The 22,392-nt window shown below is 40.9% G+C and overlaps 1 protein-coding gene across 2 annotated transcripts in view; it reads left to right on the top strand.

The window, feature by feature from the left end:
- rimbp2 (RIMS binding protein 2) overlaps positions 1–22,392 on the top strand; it is a 103,697-nt gene that overhangs the window by 9,517 nt on the left and 71,788 nt on the right. Inside the window, exon 4 of one of the 2 annotated variants that reach the window (XM_040019089.1) lies at positions 16,705–16,824. In XM_040019089.1, coding sequence (XP_039875023.1) covers positions 16,705–16,824 — 120 coding nt within the window. Of the gene's footprint in view, positions 1–3,115; positions 3,140–16,704; positions 16,825–22,392 lie in introns of those variants that run through there. The other variant, XM_040019092.1, reaches the window with a different exon arrangement.

The raw sequence follows: 22,392 nt of genomic DNA, 5'->3' as shown, positions 1-22,392 counted from the left end.
AGGAAAACCCCTGAAACTCCTGCCTGTGTTTGTGCTTCTGTATCAGTCTTGCTGGAATGAGTTAAGAACGACACAGTTGGAAAGAAACTATTACGATAGTAACTGTTAGTGATAGCGATATACTCAAACCATCTTCCAGTTCCAGCTGCTGGAACCTGTGGCAGGTGTATGATGTAAATTAACAGGCAGATCTCATAGCTTGAAAAAGCAAAGTGGTAACATCTGATGAGAACTATGTTGTGACACTTCTATCGTCAGCACACAATCTCTTCAGCGTGTTACATGACTGGTGTTCACAAAGTTAGGCTATTTGCTTGATTAAAGCAAATAGCCTAACTGCACCCTGCAGGTGCAGTAATTTACTTATAGAGGTAATAAGAGATGAGAATGGCAAGCTCATTCAGGCACCTGCAGAGAACCTTGTAGGGATTTGTATTCACAGCCATTGTCTACAAGCCTCAAAAGGAAACCCACAATACATACATGGACAGTTCTTTTGAAAATGTCTAAAATGTTTACATAAGGGTCCGACATAATAACAAGAGCAATGCAAGTGTTCAGAGGAGGGTGACGTAGATAGCATCAGGGTAGTTCGTGCTACAGGCAAACAGCAGGAGGCAGGGCAGGACCTGGAGCACTTTAATATGACTGAAGTCAGTGTAGTGGCCTGTAGCAACTGAAACCTGTATTTTTCCTCCCCCTTTGAAATGTCGAAGAAATAACTGCAATCTGACCTCTACCTCTTTGTCATATGCACGTTATGAGTTATTTTCTGGTGAATATTGTCTGACCCCATCGGCGTATCCAAATCATCTCCGTGCAAAAGCTGAGCTCTCCGTGTTCTATTTGTTGCACAGTTTTTGAATAATATTCCGAACTCTTCACAAAAGGGAATGCCAAAACAGTTGTTCACACCTCCGAATGTGTCTCAGTAAGCTGGGCGCAGGCAGGCCTGGAGCTGCTGTTCTGCCTTCTGACAGCTTTTGACAGCTGTCTGCCCAGGTTTGGTTCTCTTTAACATTCTAAGGTAGGCAGGCATCCACTGAATCATTATTTCAAGAATAAAATAAGCGAACAATTTGACGTACCCTGTACAGCTTTGCCCTCCCCGGGGATGAGAAAATACTGTGCTTCCAAATAGTTTAATAGACACAGTTTACCTCTAGTCCGTAACAGTTAATGGTTTTATTTAAATGCTGTGTCTACCTGTAGAGCTTCGGTGTGATGGAGACAGACATTTTAAATGTATTTGTAGCATTTACATCTGTGGAAAAACAGGGTAAAGTCACACTTAGAAGTCCTACTTTGGTGAGATCTACAGTTACCTATAAAGGTGTGCTATACTGAACAGTACTTCCTGCTTATTATCAGTGTTAGGTTTTGTATTGTTGATTGTCATTTATGCTTAGAAATATTTAACCATATATGCTTAGAGGTGTATAATCAATTGTGTAGTGATAGGATGTGTGATCTTTAGCAGGCTGCAAAGGCTTGGTGTGTATTCCACACTGGAATGCACACCTACATCCTGGGAGCATGAGAAGAGGTCGTACCTTGTTTTATTGTTTTATGGCAGGATAAACGTGGCTGTATCTGTTTTAGGTTAAGTGCCTTTTGTTTAGATGAACTGTTGGACTTCCAGACCAGCAGGTTTAGGGAAGTCATTTATGGGGTCACACTCTGACACCACACACACACACACAGGCAAGGTACTCTTTGTTTGTATGTAGACGTCGTATGTTAATGAACCTATGCATATTCGTGTAACCTCAATAAAAGAGCAGTGTTACGGGGGAGCGGTCGAGAGCAACTGGGGTCAAGCGAAGGAACGGCGTTTGTCCAGTTCTCTCCCATGCACGAGAAACATGAAGAACTTTGCCTACTTCGTGTCTTGCTTGCTGTGTAATTATATTGTCTTCAACGTTCCAGCGAATAGGTTCAAGCTACAAACCTATCAATCAGAACTAAGCACCTCCCCATTTAGTGTTTACACACAGTCAGAGGACACGTGTGGGAACGGTTGACAATTGCTTGTGTCGTGGTTGCCTTGAGTCTTAAACAGATGCTGTGATAAATAGTCTGTCGATTGGGATTGCAGCAAGGGTCCCGCCGTAGGGGGAGGGAGGCCCCAAGACAGGAGGTAAGAACCTGCTGTAGTTGCTAAGCATCAATGTTGAGGGAAGTCGTTTTGGGCCCTGCTCTTCGCGCTTCTCCTTTTCCCATAACAGAGTGCAGCACCACTGTCAGCCACAGAGGGCAGCCACACCACACATGCTGTGCTGCTATCCTCCACATCTCCCTGTAGTAAAAAAAACCCAGGATGACCCAAATAATCCCCTTTAATACCCCTGTGCACTTGATTTCCCGATCTGCGATTGGACGGCCGCGGTATTGCTGCTGTTTATGACAGCTGATTGGTCTTGCCCAACTTGACAGCGAGTGAGGCTTTGTCGAGCCGCTGGGCAGCCTCTGTGGCATGATGACCCATGATGAGGAAAGGCGGTGCTCCTGTATTAGCTTGCAAAAGAAATACAGTAGCTGGGAGGTAGTGCCACAAAGCTGGGAGCACTGGAGCTGGGGATGTCAGAGAACCTTGCATGACCTTGCCAGCTTCAATCATGGCTACTCATCAGTGGCTGGTTAGGTGAGCGGGCAGTAGGATACAGCACGCCGCTGGCAGCGTTTATTGACAGAATTGTCTGTGACTGCAGAGAACAGGACAGAGACGGTCCTGATTAAAGAGGACCAAAAGACATCGTGGAGAAGGTGCACTGCTCGGCACCACTGCACACTGCACTGCCTCTGCACCCCAGCGTGCGTGTGTCTGTGTGACTAAGCGTGCGTGCGTGTGTGTGTGAGAGAGAAAGTGAGAGAGAGCGAGAGAGGGAGAGAGAGGAAGGGGGCGTGTTGATGTGTGTGCTCTGCTGCACAGCCACGATAGTGTGAACTGAATGATGCTCGCTGGCTGTCCCTCTCTCTCTCTCTCTCTCTGCCTGCGCTGCCTGGCTGTGCCTCTTTCTGCCGAGCATTGATGAACCATTTTATGCTACATCGTCCTGGTCCTGCTGCCGGCTGCTTCTCTTTCCTTTCGACACAGTAGGAGACACCTGCCATTTCCTCGTCGGCCCTTTCTGCTAAGGTAGTGTACCAATCTACTGTTGGCTGTCAAGCTGTGTATGTTTTTCCAAGCCGCGGATTGTTGCACTGACTCTGCTGCAGGCTTCCTATGCTGATGCTGATGCTGCTGATGATGCTGCTGCTGGTGGATGATCATAATATCTCTTAGTGGCAAACATAATTGAAATGCAACCCACTGCCTCTTACACACTCATAACCGTCTACCCTCTTATGCATGTCTTGGAGATGGATCAGCATGTTTTGAGCTGCTCTGCCCAGGAGTGTAGGTTTGACAGCACGGTGAAGAGCCAGAGGACATTAAGCATCATTTGCATGCAGTGAGGATTCATGCTTATTTTTTTCTGTGTTGTTGGTGACCTGATGGGGAAACATGTTTAAAGCGTACACTTACCTTAGCATATCTGGAGCAGTGTGTTTATGGTCAGTGTGTGTGATATAACATGGTTTTTGGGCTTGACGTTGGTCCCAGCTGTCACTGCCATGCCTGTCAGGAGATGTTTTCTGTAGATTGTATATGCAGAGGAGGTGTGTTTAGCTTTAGGTTAAGGAAACTAGTAGGATTGCTGAACTTATGTCAGTGAAGTGGAGATAGGAATACTAATTGGAAAAAGCATTCAACTGAAATGGATGCATTTGCTTGAATGGGTTTTACCAAATATTTGCTCAGATTATCCATTGTTTTCGTTAAGATAACAGTGTATACTGTCTGTGTGGCTGCGTGTGTGTGTTTCATAGCTGAAAGATGATACGGTGTGTATGTTTGTCCATTATAAATGGGTACAGTGTAAATATGTAAGGGGTAAAACTGTTTCTGCATATTGCATTGGCTGTAGCAGATTGCAGCATTGGCAGCGGACATACAGGGATGTATTATGATTTTTACTGCGAGAAAATATTTTATGTGTATCTGTGCATGAATGCACGAGTGCCTCCCAAGGTCACTCATTTGCAGTGTTTCCAGAATTAGAACCGTCAGTCTCGATTCACACCTTGGGTATGAGAGAGTACTCTGACGCCAAACTCCCATCCGTGCTGTAGCTCCTCCTGTCCACCTCGACAAGCAGACATGGCCATTCATCATTTCGCTGGCGATCCCTTTGCTGGCAGCAGAGGGACTTTTATCCTCACTATGCACCGGAGGCAAGTTTTCATATTTCAAACCAAAAATTTGCGTGCTGTCCACGGAGCAGATTCCTAGAGGAGCGGCAGTAGGGTGCTGCTGGTGGTGGGAGGAAGTGTACTTTTTTTTTTTTTCTTTAAACCTAGCCCCAGGATCAGATAATATTTGCATACGCAGCAAATGGGTGTGGTGAAACATGCTAGGGGTTCAAACATTTTTATTTATTTTGGCTCAGAGAGAATACTGAATGTGAATTAGAAAAATTAATTTGGTGCTTGCCTTAATGGCACATGAATAAAACCGAAGAGCAGTTTAATGAGTTTAGTAGTGATGTAATGACTGTTTTTTAAATGAAAACAATTCAAGTACTAAATATAATTTTAATGAATTACTAAACATTAATTAAGTAAAATTATATTTTAATTATACCGGGGACAATATGTACTTGTGTCAAGATCCTCATAAGCTAATCTGTATTCAATCTGCTACATACATATAAAGAGTATTTTGGTGAGAGTATAGAGAATGAATGAAAACAGTAAAGTTCTGAGTTGTGGGTTTTGCATACAAATGCACTTTTGATCCATTAAAGTACACAGATTAAGCTCGGTGGGATTTTCTCTTTCCTTTAGGGTGTTTTATAACATTTTATTGCAACTGCAAAGTTAAAAAGCTCATGGCAAAGAGATTTATTCTCTTCTTAAGAAAATATTGTTGCCTGATTGAATTATACTTTTTTTCCCTCTATCTTACCAGGTAACACATTTGTACACTTTGTAAGGCTAACAATCAAACTAGCATTAATTATATAATCAAAAACTAAAAAATCAACAACAATAAAAGTCAAATGTAAAATTAATACCTGCTTAGGGGGGAAAAAAACAACATTATCAGCTGTCTGTTTGTGAAGGATTAAAAAATGCAAAACTTTATCTCCACCAGAAAAGTTGTTGTTCCCTGTGGTGCCAGAGGGTAAGACTGCACTTTCCACCCACAGTGCTGCATACTGTGCCAAAGTAAGGACAGCTGTTTGACATAGACTCATAGTCAGTATAAAAACGGACATAGCTATTGTAATGTCAACCACTTGAAATGAAAGTTTTCAGCATCTGCATCTTGGTTTCAAAAAACTGGAAGACTGACTGTCAGCTGTTAGCTCATTGGCTAATGACGTGTTTGACACCTGGTAGCCAGTGAGCACAGATAATCCTACTTTTTGAAACGTGTGAAAGACATAAATTTTTTATTGAATATCACTCAAAATGAGTGACTGAGCCCATGAACTCATTAAGCAGATGTTTACAGACATCAAGTCTGGAACACGTTTTCCATATAAACTGGACCAGAACGCTTTTGCAACCACAATTATCGCCATCTGATGGTCTTCAAATAGAATTTCTGCACAGTTTTAATTTTTCTGGATGGTTTGTCCATGTCCCAACCATCTACGTTCAACTCTCACTACTTTGGACAAAGCACGTCTTCACTGCTGGTTGTGTGGAAAGACAGCATTGAATGATTTAGTTTACTGTAATTATGGAACACAAGTGGTGGGATATTGGCTGAGTGATGGAATAAAACAATGTTAAGTCATGACATATGTCTGATTTTAAATTTCCTTCTGTTTTGCTAACTCTCTGGCTGTTTATGTCAACAAATGTAGGCTAATAAGATAAAAAAGCTAGCTTGTGGTTTGTAGCTAGTGTTTAAAAGCATCGTAAAACATTACTAACCAGTGCTTTGGAATGATAGGGTGAGGTGTGTGTGGCTCAAATGGTTTGGTCTGTGTTTATTTTTTCTTTAACAAAAGGTATGCTATTACCTAACTTCTAGTTCAGTGGTGTCAAACATAAGGCCCGAGGGCCAGAATCCACCTACCAAAGATTCCAACTTGGCCCAATGAGCAGCTTTGAATAATATGATGGACTGCATAAATTTTAACTTTTAAATCTAAAAACATTTATATTTTTCTGCATCACCTATTAAATACATTACAGAGAGACCCAGTTTGGGCTGGTAAGGTATGGCTTAACAAGTTGCATATGTATTCATCCAGTCGAGGACATATATCACGTTTAAAAACGTGCTGCAAATAAAAGAATCAGTGATGTGGCATTTCCGGCTGATTTCAAACCAAAGCTCTGAACATAACCTGCTCCTGAGGACATTATGCTCAGCATAAGTTACCACTGTGATTTAGTCAGGTAAAAAGAGTATTTGTGACACTGAATACTCTGACTTTAAGCTTGAGATAGCTCATGAACCCATTAACTTGCTTTGAAGTACACCTATAGCACTGGAGTTGTAGTACACTGAGTGTTTCACACAATGTGTGAGCAGACTTGCTGCACCATTGTACAAAATAATTTTGAAACCACGTGAACTGTGAATTTTGTGTATCATTATACAATCGGTGTATAGTTTTGTGGATAAGCCCAATAGCATTACTAAAATGGTAAATGGCCTGTATTTGTATAGCACTTTACTAATACTAACTAATATGAAGAATTGCCTCCAGTGGTGGTATTGGAGAAAAACATAGATAGAAATGGTCTAAGGTGCTTAACGTGCATAACGTGCTTAACACTGGGATGTAGGATTGTGAGAGGAGCATGGTTCAGCATGGTCCTGAGTGACTAAAGCTATAGGCTATAGTAACAGCTGGAACACGGCTGCCGTTGGCGTCTGGATGTGGCCTGGATAAGGCACGTGACCCCGCCACAGTGTGAGGCATTAGTAATATGAACAGCAGGGTCCACCGCCGCTGTTGCATAACACTATCTTCACTGGGAAATCTCTGTAAAGATGGCTCCGGGAGACTCTGTGACAGCAGAGTGAAAGTAAGTGCATCATCATTGTCTACAACTACATCGCTTGCTCTGATTGTCCCGTGCATGACAAAGCAAACATGTGTCCTCGGGGTATTTCATTTCAAATCTATGCTGCTTTTTTTTTTTTTTTTTTTTAGCTTTATAAGCCTCAGGACAGATCCACTGTGTGCACATGCTCAGTGTATTTGTGTTCATGAGCTTGTCTCCAAATATATGTATCGTCTTACGTATGCCTTTACACGTGAGGTTTTACATATATCTATGTTTATGCTTACATAGTGAACATGATTGTGTCACGCCATGGCTCCTGCAGCTCAAATGTAATGTAAGTAGATTGTGCCAGCTGTCATCATGGAGGCAGTTTGCTGTGGTGGGGACTCGCTGCTGACATCACTGGAGGTCAAAAGGGAGCCACATGCAATTATCTGAGGAATCTGCCTGCATTCATAATTGATTGTTCCTGCATCTGATCAGGGCAGTCCACTCACTCAGTTGGACAACACTGCTGTAGTGTAAACACCATGAGAGTAGATTCCACAGAAGTTAGCTCTAATGATTGGCTGTTAGGGCGATGCTATTTTTTTGCCTCTAATTTACATGTTTGACAGAGTACTGACAAACCTGTAGGGCCTAAACAAAGCTTAGGCTGATGACATAGCTTATGAATCTATGTAGAACTTTCTTAACCATATATAGAAATTACATCAATTATATAAATCGCTGACCTATAACAAAGCCACTCTAGGGGTAAAATCTAGTTTGCTTAACTGATGCAACTTAAAAAGCAATTCAAGTATTTTGCAAATACAGAACAAAGTATTGAATTAGAAAAAAGCTCTATTTAAAAAAACACCAGTATAAAATGCCACTTTTGCAATGTACATGAAATGTAGATACTTCATTACAGGTTATATAAAATACTCCACTGCGTACCAGAATGTTTGCTTTATTTTGGTATGTAGTTTCTATCAGTTGGACATCTGCCTTCCAGAAAGACCAGCTGGGGGTAGCACACAAAGCAGGATTGCTTAGGTTTCAGTAACAGAGGCCTAGAGGTTTCGTCGTGAAACACAGCCAACTTCCAGCCATCACGGAAAAATATCTATTACCCTGCTGGCTGGTTGTAGTTGTCTACGCAAGCTTATAGTTGCCAATAAAAGAGCCTTACTTGTACTCTGCAGACATTTGCTAACTAACCACTGAGTGCTAGTGAAACCTGGGAAAAGCGTAACACAAACCAGAAACTGAGAGGAAAAGTTGTGCCTTCCCACTGCAATCAACATGTTTCAGACTTTGAAACTTTGCAACTTTGAAGGCGAACGTTTCCAGTTTGTCTCACACAGTCCAGCTACCACTTAGTGAATATTTGGCCAGTGTCTGTAGACAAGTTGGCGCCTTCCATACAAATTATAGGGAATCTGTGACCAAAGCAATCACAAGGAGGTTTTTGGTGCATTACTGCATACTGCTTTCAACCAGTTTTATCATTTTCACCAAGTGACAGTAAGCAACCTCTCGCAGCCACTCTCTAACCAGTCGAGGTTAGAGAGTTTTCCCAAGTGTGGGCGATTAACTGATCTCTAGATCCGAGTTTCTGGGATGTAACCAGTATCCAGATCTTTTCTCATATTGCGCACATATAGCATTGTATATTCAATTTCAACCAATGATAATGACAAACATGTCTTCAGATTTCTATAACGTTTAAGTGCTTGCTCATAGGGCGTCATCCGATTTTTGGGGTTTTCTCTGTATTTATAATGTAAAGTCTTTACCTGACAATATACAGCACTTTGAGGCAACTGTCATGTTGACATTTGCACTCTATTAACACAATTCTATTTTGTGAACTCAGATCTTCAGTTGTATTCACAGATGTTCTATAGGGTTTGGTGAACCATTGCCTTAATCTTGTGCTGCTCCATTCTTGGACAAATCTGCCCAAGAGTTAAATACAGGGAAATATCCTTCTGTCTCCTTGTCCCTTCATCTGAGACTCAGTCCCATACACAGTGCTACCACCACCATGTTTCAGAGTCTTTTACAAACACCAAACAGATTGCTATGTGGCTTTTACTTTGAGTGGTTCCAATCTATGCACTCAAAGACACAGCCCTGATTGACATAGTGCTTCTTGGATAGTCTTTGCTTTGGCTCACATCTCTACAGAGGACTTTAGAAGCAGCTTTGGAGTGACAGGTGGGTTCCTAGTCTCACCCCTGATCAATGATCTTATTGCTCAGTTTGGCCTTATGGCAAATTCTAGTGAGTATCCTACAGTTTGAGACTTCTACATGAAAGTTACAAAGTGCAGTGTGGTCTTAAAGCACTTGTTAATACCATCATAACAATACTATTAGAAGTTTTAAAGATGATTGAAATCATTAATTATGGGTGGGCTTTGGTGCTGGTGACGTGGGAAATTGCTCATGTATTGCAGAAAGACTCCATACAGAAAGAGTTTAAAGAGATGTTTGTGTCCCTCTCTGACCTTTCAGCATGTCTGTGCTGGTGGTCAGCTCGGTGAGAGTAAGGGCTATTTGGAGCTGTTCTAAAACGTAGATGATCGTGCCTGAGGTTGGGGGTTGGGAATGATTATTCGGATCTTGCCAAAATCCACAGGCAGTGATGATTATTTGTTGGGATTTGCTTTGTAATAAAAAAGCTTATCTCCACAGGTTCATCTCAGTCTTTATCTCTGTCTCTACCTTTGTGCTTACTGCGTCTGCTTCGCCCACACTGCACTCAGATGTTACAGGTTAATTTATCCAAACTTACACAATCAGATTTTTTTTTTCCGCTGGGAGCTATTCACGGTCTGCTTTATGTGATGTATTTGCTTTATAGTTAAAACAGCAGGCGACAAAAAGCAGGATTTTGTAATGTCTGAAGTGGCTTTTGAAGAGATCGAGTCCAGTGTTAGTGTCCTTTATGTGGACACATTCTACTCTGTGTATTGTCCACCATGCTGGAGGTTAATTGCGCGCTCTTTGATAACATATTATTGGCAGGCAGCACCATGGATACGCTGTGCCAGTCACTTCAAGGTACACTAGCTGTTTCTCGACCACTTTTAAAGTTGAGAGTGATTAATGGGATGCTAATGTGCTCCAGAGTTAATGCTCTTGTTTATATGAGGATGTAATTGATTCTGATGTCCTGATCAAGTGAAATTTCACAGCGGATTACTTGAGGGGGGGAAGGCTTGTCTCTGGAGTATGTTTTGCCACACAGTCATTTCCTTTTTGTCATTCCAGTTTGCTAATGTTATGAGAAGTTACTCTGCATTGTTTTATGTTATAGGTCTCTACGGGTTAGTAAGCTTGCTGTCCAATCCACTGCCTCTATGCTGGCCCATCAGTGAACGGGGGCATGGGATAATTGCATAAAGAAGCTGTAATAAGGTGGATTGAATTAGCTTTGCCCTGACTAAAATGAATTAAAGAGGTCATCATGACATGCAGACTCTTTAACAGACTCATTACACCTGCTCAACCAAATATATCATAATATGCTGTGTTAACTTAGAGACATTGGGAATCTAGGATTACAACCCAAATGCCTGTACGCTGGAATAATTGTCAGGATTCAATTAGTTTAATTGGCAATGTTTGAAGGCAACATTCATAAGAGAAAGATGAAAACAAAGTTCAGTGGCAATCGTGAGGGTAAAGGAATGTTGATTTTTCTTTCTGCTTTGCCAGACTTGATATTTACACACTGATGATAATGTTTCGTTTTTTTAATGCTACTAAATGTAGTCAGGCGTCTATTTATGGCTACACAAATTATATGATCAGGTTATCAGAACATTATCTGTCAGCTTTTTTAGGAAATCACTTAAACAAGTAGTCCCAGTTTCTTATTGTGTGAGGATTTTATGCCATCTATCAATTTTCCAAAACACTTATCCAACTCATACATCTGGCATACAGCAAAAGGCAGTTTACCAGTCTGGCTCAGTGCAAACACAGAGAGACACAGTCTTTTACGTTTACACCAAAGGCCAATTTAGAATCACCAGTTAAACTAACAAGCATTGCATTGTGGGAGAAAGTCAGAGTACCTAGCAGGCACAGGGAGATCATGGAAACTCCACAGAGAAAAGGCCTGGCCCAGGAATCTTCTAACCTGCTAACCAGATCTCTGTCATGTTGAGTCAAATGTTTCTCAACTTTCACAAAGTCAGTATTGAGTGGAGGAGATGCCGTGAGGCCACCGATGGCTGAAATCACAATACTTTATGTGTGTGGTGAGGATAATTACATTTTGAGCAATTCAGTAGCTGCATGATCTTATAATTATATTCCTATTTTCAAAATAAAAATAAAGACTATAAGATAAACGTCCCCCTGTCTTTATCTCAGAAGCATTCCTGCATCTGTGTGTTCATATAGTAAGGGAAAGATATCCCCTACATGTCCTATTTTGGTGGTACATTGCTAAAAAATATAGTATGTGAGTAGGCTACAATCCAAATGGGTGAACATTATGGTGTCCAATTGTGATCCATTTCATGATTCTACAAGTTAATGTGAAAGTTTGATCAAAAAGGCAGGAAAATGCATTATTCAGTTTCCTGAGCTAGAAACTGCAGTTTGTGCTAAACTCTAAAAGATGTAAAGGGCAACTGATACTCTTTCCACCTTTAAAAACCTGATTCTCCATTTGACTCCAAGTTTAGTCGAACAGATCACACCAATATTAAGACAAAGCAAACAGTCTATTCTTTGCGGTTCCATTTTCTTTTTCAAGGTTTTCTAATTAATAAAATGAGTCTACTTTACCAATAGAAAACTCCTCATGCCAGGATTCCAGAATGTCAGAGAACTGTAAGGTTTCCTAACCATTTAGTTTTGGTGCCTAAACCTAACCACATAAGAAAAAGTAAAAAGCAGTTGTTAAGGAAACATTTCATCACATAAAACCAAAACATAAGACTGGAACTATGGTTGCGGGCTAACTAGCTCTATCACCAGCTCTTCAGCCTCCAGTTGAGGACTTTGCTCTTCAAAAGTGAACTGTAATCTCGTGTGTCTGATGATGTTATGGTTGGTGCCTACTGCACCAAAGCACACCCTGAGCACATCCCTGAGTTGCCAGTGACATCTGACAAGTTGATGTGAAACCATTTTGTGTGACTGTTTTTGTGTGGCGGTTGACTTCTATATATACTGTATTCTTCGGACCATAAGGAGCACCGGATTATAAGGTGCATTAACCGAAACAAAACTGTCAGATAAGTTTACTTAACTTAACTTAACTAACTCTTCTTGCTTCCTCCACTTCTGTACCATTGAGACATTAATGTTGAATTCTCTGGCAGCTGCTCTATTCCCATGTTGTTGCAGTATATTAATGACTAACCTCGTATTGTTGATGGATTATCTCAGTTGTTCTCCTGACTGAAGTTTGGTCCGTTTACAGCATCCTGCCATGCGATTGCATTTGCCCCTAACCATTGGTAACCCTCGCGTTAACTTTTATTGAGTGGAAAAAAGTTAGCATTCATCCTCCAGCTTTACAGTAGCTGTATCCCAAAACGAAGGCCACATCCTTCAGAGGACCCGGTCTTCGTGGTCTGTGTGGGCCGAGTCCTTCGAACACTGAGAAGGCCGGAAGTGCGAGGCTGTGAAATGGGACAGTCCATCGGGTGGGTTCCTCCCATTGTTGGAAATTGGAATTGGCAGGGCTGTGCTATGAATTCTGGGATATGATGGGCCACAAAGGCCACACCCGACCCATCCTTCAAATTCGGGGAAAATGAAGGACGGATTTGTCAGCCGCATTTGAAGGAGTCGATGAATTGGGACAGCCTTTGTCGCCTGGCTGTGACATAATCGGCCTTCAAATGCGGCCTCTGAAGGATGTAGCCTACGTTTTGGGACCCAGCTAGTGTTTATGTTATGCTAACATAGCTGTGTCGCTAGCAATCACGTAGCACATCATTATATACCAGCTAGTCCAATTTCAGTAACCCTACAAACATCACTGCTGTTTAGTTTTCTGTCTTCATTTATGTTGGAAGTGATAGCAGAGCTGTACATTTTAATTTTCTAAGAAATCTGTCACACAGAACATGCTATGTTTAGGTGGAAACTTCCTGCTAACTTCTAATGCTGTTAAATTTAATAAATTCTGTTTTCATGGATGCCTGGAAATCAAACTTGATTGTTACACCTGGTAAAGCAGCGCTGATCATTTTATTAAAGATGAAAGAATTTAGACAGTTCTTACCTCTCAGTGATGCCGCAGTGTTCGTTTGACTTTGGGACCTGAAGCGGAGTTTGGACCTGGATTGCTCCGTGCGGCTCCTGACTACGGCAGCCGTAATGCTCCAACAAGCCATCAAGCAGTGCAGCCTACCAAAGTTTTAATAAAGCGTTTTTTGACAGATTTTTGAGCACCATGTACCACATAAAATCAGTTCGAGGTCAGTAAGCACAACCAGAATTCATACATAAGGTGCACTGGATTATAAAGCGCACTTAATTTTTTCATTTTTGAGAAACTTAAAGGATTTTAAGTGCGCCTTATACTCCAAAAAATATGGTATATTTTCTCTCTATGACTATTGTAGTATATGGATGGCCTCTTTAAGGAACAAGCATTTGCGTGGACTTAACAAAGTGCCGGATGTAAACACAAATTGTAATTTTTTTACAAATGTCTATGAAGTGAAGACACACAAATGTGTGTGAATTAGATTAGAGAGAGGAGCTTCCGAGTGACTGAGCACTTATGGGCGGTGAGACGGATGGAGGGAGGGAGTGCATGGCTTTAAGAGTTGTGCCCTGTGGCATGGGTGCGGGGCAGGACAGAGACAGCCTGTGTCCAGATGTCTGTTTGTGTTATGGAGTTTCTAGCACTGCCTCCTTCCATGAGAGACAAACACTAATTGCCCATTGGCCCCGGGTTGGAGATGTGCAGCTGGGGACATGTGGCTAAAAATAGCACTGCTTGTTCCCATGAGTGGCGGGCACACAGCACCATAGCATTAGTATTCAGCACTAAAACATGGCATGGACAAAAAAGGTCATCTTCTGGGCATGGCCACAAATGTCAGGGTGGGGTATACAGCAACACCAACACAGGGTGGTGAGCAGCAAAAAGCACCTTAGGCTTTACCCCCATATGGATCAACCTACTGAACCATTGTCCTCTGTTTGAACACTCGCAGGAAAATGTCACTTGGAAAGAGCCGAGCGAGTGTCATGACATTCCGTGTTTTTGTTTGTAGCCCAGCAGCATCCATGCTGGATCCAGTCTTTCCCTCCATGGAGCAACAGCCTTCCATGCTTGAGTTGAGTTACAGCTCTTCCTTTATGACACAACAGTAGCATCTGGTTCCACCTGACTGGATCCATGAATAATTTAACAGGGGGCATTATTATTCCAGCCAGCTCCACTAGCCTGGCAATAAGTTTAGGTAGTGCTATCAGTGTTGCTGGCTAAGTGGAGAACATGGAGAGAGGATGTTATTTTAGCCTGTTGCACTCATAAAAAAAATCTGTTGAATGAATGTAATTTCATCATGCCACCACATGTCCGTAGTTGAATTAACTAATACATGATTAGAAAATATTACAAATATCAGTCTTGTTGTTGACATTATTTTCTGTAATTGTCTGCTGTTAACAGGATCCAACATTATCGTTATCACTAGTTCTTCCTCCTTTAACACTTCTTTCAAGCCATTTCCTTATTTTTTTGTGCTAAATGTTCTTCAGCTGCTGTGTAGATTCTCATGAACGGCAGAATTAATTAAGAGTCATTTTGTGTTGAGGATGCTTAGTACTGCCGTAGGTTTGTGCAGACGATACATGTTGGTAAAGCAAAACACCTGGTTGTTTCCATTATTCTGTGGAGGGGTGAATTTAAGTGCTAGAAGGGGTGAATTGGATTTAAACATGAAATTTCACAGTTTGTGAGCACACAAAGACTGTGGAAAAATGTTACGTTTGTCAAAGTTGGATTTCACTAACTGCATTTGGAAAGCTCTGTTGAAACAACCAGGTGAAATCAATCTTTGACTCAGTGTCTCATTAAACCCGTACTGTATTGTGCCAGACGCTAATTTTATTTTTCTTTGCTATACTTAGCCAATGATATCCCAGATGATCTTCCTTGATGAAACATAATATGATCAAGATTTGTAAAATGAATTTCATTTTTATTCAGTATGACCTGAAATGAGTGACTGAGACCATAAATGCAATAGCAAAGTGTTTACAGAGGTCCAGTAGACTTCTACAGGACCAGAAGTATTTTACAACACACGTAAGAGACTTCCATCTTTTATCAGACTGCCATCTTTTATCAATATAGCTCATTTCCAGCTTCTGAAATGAGCTATATTGTGATGATGGAAAGACGCTGTCTCTCGAATGAATTAAACCTGCTAACAGTTGTCTTTGGGCACTGAGGACTGGCTAGCTTCTGCTAAATGAAGCTAGACTGTAACACTCCCTACCAAGTCTCAGTTATAGCACAGAGGCTAACAGTAGCCTGGCTAACAATAGAGGACAAACAGATTTCCACACAAAGTCAATCTGAGTGTGTGTGTGATCACTTTGAGACAGCAAAATGTACCTGGAGTATACTAGAAAACAAAACAACGCAGTATAGGATTGAGCTAGATTTGTTAACTATAAACTTATAAAAGTAGTTCTGTAACTGGTAGCTCTGAAGCTGTGTTAGCTTAACAACCTTCCAACATTTGTTCCTGCTTGCGTTGATTTGAACTTTTTCTGTGGTATGCAGCACGGGCAATAGTTAGCAATGAAAGAGTCACTGTTCTTGTCATTGGCACCCAATACGGTAGATCTATATGTCTGCACCAGACATATAGATCTACCGGTAGTTTACACCAGCAAGAAGGAGTCATTTAATAACTATAAACATAATATATTTAAAGTAATCAAGCATTTTTATATCTAAATAATCAAACAAGTGCCTTAGTTGAGTGTGACATCTTATACTTATGTGGGTTTGTTAAGAGATAAGATAAAAAAGATAAGATAAAACTTTATTAATCCCTCGGGTGGGTTCCTCTGGGAAATTCGGTAAAATGAGGAACGCTTCACGAATTTGCGTTTTGCGTTAGTGCTTAAGAGATATTTTTCAATGATACACGACATTAGCATGTTGCTTGTTTGTTTGCAGATTTGAGAAACTATGTAAAATGAGCTGCTTTGAAATACTTTGATATATATTGAATATAATTTAATTAGTCTCTAACAACTGCATTTATAGTTAAATGCAGTTGCCGGAGTTTGCTAAAAGCAGCAGGTGGGCAGGTAGTTGAGCATGCTTTGCTGTCTGACTGAATCCGTGAAGATCAATAAAGAGAAACACACATTCTGCTTGCACTGCGTTAGTGTATCTGTTAGAGCTGTTAGAGCTGCTTTCCCACTCAGAACTCCTGCTGGCTGTTAGCAGCCAGTCACCTACACTTACAGATCGAGTGGTAGCAGATTTCATCACCAGTGGGACTCAGCAAAAGTAGTGTAAGGTTATTTGGAATACAGCAAATCCCAACAAAAAAGCTGCACATAAACCTCCCATTGCTATTGTGACAAATAACTTCCCCACCTTCCCTGTCCCCCACTGCAGAGAAATGAAGCTTTTCCCCTCCACCTTTTGGACGAGCTTTGTCTTCTAGAGGACTACAGCCAAGCTTGGCGACTTAACCCAGAGACCCTGAGCCACCAAAGGCTACAGCAGAAGTTACTGGTGAGTTCTCTGTGTGTGAGGGAGATAAAGTCTCGTTAATGCTGAACTTTTCATGGGCCATTAAGGCCGGCTGAAGACCGCTATCAAGGCGTTTGCTTTCGGCGCTTTTTGGCTTTCATGTCCTTCTCCCTGCTTTCGACTGTCAACCATGCTTTTTCTCCCAGTTGTTGGTTTAATTTTAAATGAGCTGTGAAAACACATCTGCTGTTCATTTAGAGCCTTCATTGAGCCTGATTGGGGTCAAAGTGGCAGTTTCTTTACTGACCATGTGAACAAACTTAGGCCTTCACCTCTTTCCTGTCTAATAATTACACCAAACCTACAGGAAGATGTTGGTAGCACCCCAAAATGTAGGATGCTTTGAAAGATATCAGGAAAAACAGAATGCAAATATTTGAAAATAATTTAACTGAAATTAGTATAATTTGCCATCATCAGTGGCAGAGATGCCAGCAGGATCAGCAAACTAATCTGCAAGGCTGGAACTGTCATTGGTCAGAATTTGGAGGCGTTTGAGTCAGCGAGGGTCAGAGGTCACTGAACAAACTGGTCTCCATCATGGACAGCCCATCACCCCCGCTCCACTACACACTTCTGAGGGAGCAGAGCTCCTTCTCTCTCAGACTGATTCACCTCGTTGCCATAAAGAAAATGTTAGGAACTCATTCCTGCCATTATCTATTAACTTGTAAAACAACTCTTCATTCTGTCACAGGTGAACACACCTCTCACAAGCATATTTGTGTATTACGCCTTCATACTGCTGGTTTTCTTAGATTTATAGTGTACATTTTATTTATTAATGCAATTTGCACTTCTCTCTTATATAGTGTCAGTCTTACATTTTACTGTCTTTATCACTTTTGTAAATATATAAATTCCAGCACTACCTCATAGTATAAGGCCTTTTCCAGGCACTTGTGACACTTTTATTTTAATTGCTTGGTTTATATATTGTTTATTGTAGATTACCTATCTGTTTCAGATGCTGAAGCTGAGAAATGTTGATTTATTGATTGGGTCAGGGATATTAAAACAATTTAAAGGTTGTGTCATGAAAAACACCTGGTGGAACATCTCACAACTAATGAGGTTAATTAGTACCAGCATTACATATAAAAAGAGCATCCCAGAGAGCCTGAATGTTTCAGATGTAAAGATAAGTGGGGCTCGTCATTCAAAGACAAAAGCCAAGCTCTTATGGCTCTACAGTAAAAACAGACACAAGTCTATGGTAGAAATCTCAGGATGGGTTTAAGAACTCCTGAAAAAAAAAACACTGTCAGTCAACAGAGTTTGTCACATGCGTGCCACATCTTCTGGGTTTAAGACAAGTAGGACGGTTCGGCTTGTCATCAGAGCTGTGTTCAAAAGCCAGCATCCAAGATGTTATTGTATGGGCCATTGGTCAACATGGCCCACTCAATAATATTTCTGAAGGCCATATTAATGGTGAACAGTATATACATGTTTTGAAACAACAAGCAACATAGATGCCATCTGGACGAGATCTTTTTCAGGGAAACCCTTACATATTACAAAAAGACAATCCCAAAACACTTTCTGGATCTATTCCATCCCTGTCACCCATTTCTTACACTATGAAAGGTATTTCTGAAAAAGGTCCTGAACTGGTGAGCACTTTAATGGCAGTTAGTCCCATCACTTCCCAAATGCTTATGAGTGTTAAAAAAAGAGATGATGCAGCACAGTTGAAAAATAATTTTTATTATATTAGACTATTTTTATGAAATTAAAAAAGGATTATTAAAAAAACATTTAGTTTTAGCATTTGATCTGTCGTGTTTGTACAGCTGTATTAAATATCGTCTTTAAATGATTTGCTAATCATTTGATCCTGTTTTTAGTGACATTTGAGAGAGCCTTGTGATTATTATTTTTTTTGTTTTTTGCCAAATTACTGATGAAATTATGCCGTGGTGAAGTATTTGTCTACGATTCCCAAGTCAGCATTTACTCAAACCTGCATGCAATGATCACCTAATGGGTCTTCATTCAAATCAGCCTTAAGGTCGAGGTCACATTTACAGGCAATAACTGGTGAATTGTGAGCTACTATGACATTGAGGTTGTATGTTAGTGCTACTATGAGTTGGTGGAAATCGGTTAAGGTAATTTTTTGGACTTAAAGTAATGTTTTATATGCATACACACATACTTTTATTTAACAGTACAATTTAAGTGCAGTGAACCTGACTGTACTTTCTCGGGGCGTTAGGACACCTCATAATCGTGTTGCTGAAAATCCAGTGGACGGTAAACTGGAGGTTACCAGTGCAGAGCTGTCTTCCTCCGGCTTCCTCCAGGCTGCGATCTCACAGCGGAGGCTGCTTGTAATTCCCCCGGCTTCCCCTGACGTCTGTGGTTCAATATGAATGAGCTCCATCGATTAGATCTCAGTGTGGTGCCTGTGCAAAGGGAATGCGCGTGTGCGTGCGTATATGTACGTGTCTATGTGTGTGCATGGCTTTCTGGCTTTCTCTTCTGTGTCTCCTCAGCACTTACCAGACTGTTGTTTTCACAGAGGGTGATGTTATGGGTGACATCTTTTGGTTGAACCATAAACTGAAGCTTTGTTATTAACAGCTTTTCTGTTGCGCGTTGATGAACAATCTAACTGATGTCCTGATTTTCCTAGCGATAAGAATAACACTGGCACTAACGGTAACATAAGGAACTAGAGAAGGTGTTGTCTCTATTAAATTTCTCCTGCCATATTTTGTTGGTTTTGTGAGGAGACAATCTCCAAAAATACAGAAACACCTTCTCGCCTCACATACTGAGAGTGCGGCATTCTGGTGTTAAAGTCCATACTTCTAGTCGATAGGGGTGCAAGGTTAGCACTGCTGACTGTGATTTTATCCAAAATGAGCATAGTGTGAACTTTATTTTTTTAACCTATCTGCCTGCTTGTGACAGGACTGCTTGTTAATTAACAACATTTCTTAAGTGCTGATCTGCCATTTCAGTCACACGCAGCATTATTTGTAAAGCAACCAGACATGATTTCTTTTTAAAGAAAAGTGATATAAATGAATTATTAATTTTTGCCTGGAGGTATTCCTGCAAATCAGTGTGATGGACAGTTATTAGTGCATCTTCCCGTGCCTGCGTTTAACTCGTAGCAGACAAAATGCTTAATGTGGAGTGCTGAGTTTATGGGATTACTTGGCAGGTGGCCTTCTTTTAGTACTAATTACAACCTTGACAACATCCTTGAGTGAGGTACGGTCACACAAAATCTTTTCCACGGTGGTTGCTGGGTAACAAATGCTTTTAAAGTTAACACACATCCTATCTTGTCATTAGATGGTGTTTTCCACTGCTCAGTCAACAGAGAAATGGACTGGGAGTGACAGGCGTATTGTAAAAGGGTGGTTGGTTTTGAAGCAGTGTTGCTGGTTTCCTCAAGCGGAAAAAGAGCTGATTATGAATCTTGAAAGATTGAAGTAGCGTCAGTAATTACTAATACTGCACGGCTCTACGTAAGACCGAGTGATGCAATGAAAAACTGACACGACGCGAGGCACTTCTGCAGTGAGCTTCATTAACCCGCTGCTCTGTTATCATCTCTGACGGAGATGTAATCAACAAGACTGCAAGTGCACTCTAGCAAAGGTGTCTTCCTGGTTGAGCGGCTGTCTTCAGCCGTTACACGTTTCTATCTGTGGGTTATGCTTTTGCTTTTGGGCAAACCTCATTAAATTTGATCAAACTTTGTTCCGTGTTGTCTTTTTAGGCTTGCAGATTTGTCCTGAAGGAGAAATCTTTGGGTTGTGATTGTCATTCTACAAAAGTTGGCATGAAAAAAAATGTTTTCTTTGCCAGAGCAACTCATACTGTACGACTGCAAATGTTTTTTGAGATCAGAGTAAACGGCTCATGAAAGAAGCAATTCTCTGCTTTGTGACTTTCCTACTTGTGAGTTGTGAACCTACTTTGTAAAAATGCAAAATATTTCATGCAGTTGTAGTCTGCTCTAATATCATTTGAATGTAAAACTGGGCAGAGTTCATACTAACACAATGGTTAGAGTAGCCCCTCCAGCCAAAAATGTCAACTATCTAATAAGTGTGTAAAGCAAAGTGTAGAATACAAAGAGAGGAGTTATTGTGTGAGTGAAATGGGTTGCTAATGTTCATTAATGCACAGCAGTATTAAACTACATTGGCCATTATAAGCTACTCATAATTCCAGAACATACAAGCGAATTGCTCATATATTGCTCAAACCTTCTGGATTGACCTTAGAGGAGGGAAGTCTCTCTTCTATAGAAGGGTGTGCTCACCTATGCTTTTCTCATTTGCAAAGCTTTAAGGTAATGAAATTGTTTTCAAAGGTGTCATAAAACAAAAGAAAATGATAAAGTGTTCATCAAGGATCGGTCCAAGCAAGCATTTTTAGCACCGAGCATGTGATAGATGTGGGTTACATGAACAGATTTGCTCTTTGAAATGGAGAAAATTTACTGGTTTGCTGCCCGATGAAGTAATTTGATGTGTAATCCTTTTGGCAGGGACAGGCAACACAATTCCTTCAGCACAACAACCAAAAAAACGAGCTATTTATGTCTCCATATCAGTTGTTTTTAATCTATGGTCTTGAATATATCACGTGCATATTTAATACCTATAGTGTTTCTGTCTTCAGTGCTGAGACACGGATCATGGACCCGTTCATGGTTCTTTCTAACTGCCCAAAAAACTGCCCAAAGATGTTGCCGAGATAGCTTTGAAGTGGAAGGTCTTAATTCTAGAAGGGCTTTACTTACAATCGTATGTTTAACATCAGAACGGATCAAGTTGCCATGGCAACTGTGCCCCACTGATCCGCGTGGCCCCCCTTAATCCCGCTTGCAGCTATATTGATAAGTGATCTGCCTCTGGGAGTGTCTCATTGTCACATCTGAGATGAAAAGGGGCAAGACGTATTGGCATGTGAACATTTTCCTCTTGGTTAACTGCCTTTATTCATGACTGTCAGAAGGCCTACAGTCAGGCTTTCAGGTTTATTTCAGCTATGCTTGGTTTAATGGTCAAGTTACTCATCGGGGCCAAGGGATATTAGACTGCTGATCAGATAGATGGGATAAATTGCAGTGACTTTGCAGTGTAGATGTACTAGAGCATCACTTCTAAACAAACCTAACTAAAAATATTCTGTCGCGTCAACTTAACGTCTTATGCACTCCACCATCGATGTGAGATTTATCATTTATTCATGCACATTGATATTCAGAACATTTCACAGAAAGTGCTGAGAATCTGTCCCTCTCTTGCCACGATATGACAGCGCTAACCACTGAGCAACTGTTCTTCCCCAGATTGACACTTTAAAGACTTCATCGTGAGGAGACGATGCTACTCGGGCCCTGTTTTCTTGTTTGTTTTTTTACTGCATGACCCTGATTTTCCCCTTATGATTAGTGTTTATTAGCTCACAACACCCACAAAAAATATCAGTGTGCTTGGGGACAGGATGTTATATGAGACAAACAGGTGTGGGTATGTAGTTATGTGATTTTTTTTTTTTTTTTTTTTTAATCAT

Source organism: Simochromis diagramma, unplaced genomic scaffold (assembly GCF_900408965.1).
Source record: "Simochromis diagramma unplaced genomic scaffold, fSimDia1.1 OVJJ01000822.1, whole genome shotgun sequence".
NCBI lineage: Eukaryota > Metazoa > Chordata > Actinopteri > Cichliformes > Cichlidae > Simochromis > Simochromis diagramma.
This window is presented reverse-complemented; position numbering and strand designations above follow the sequence as displayed.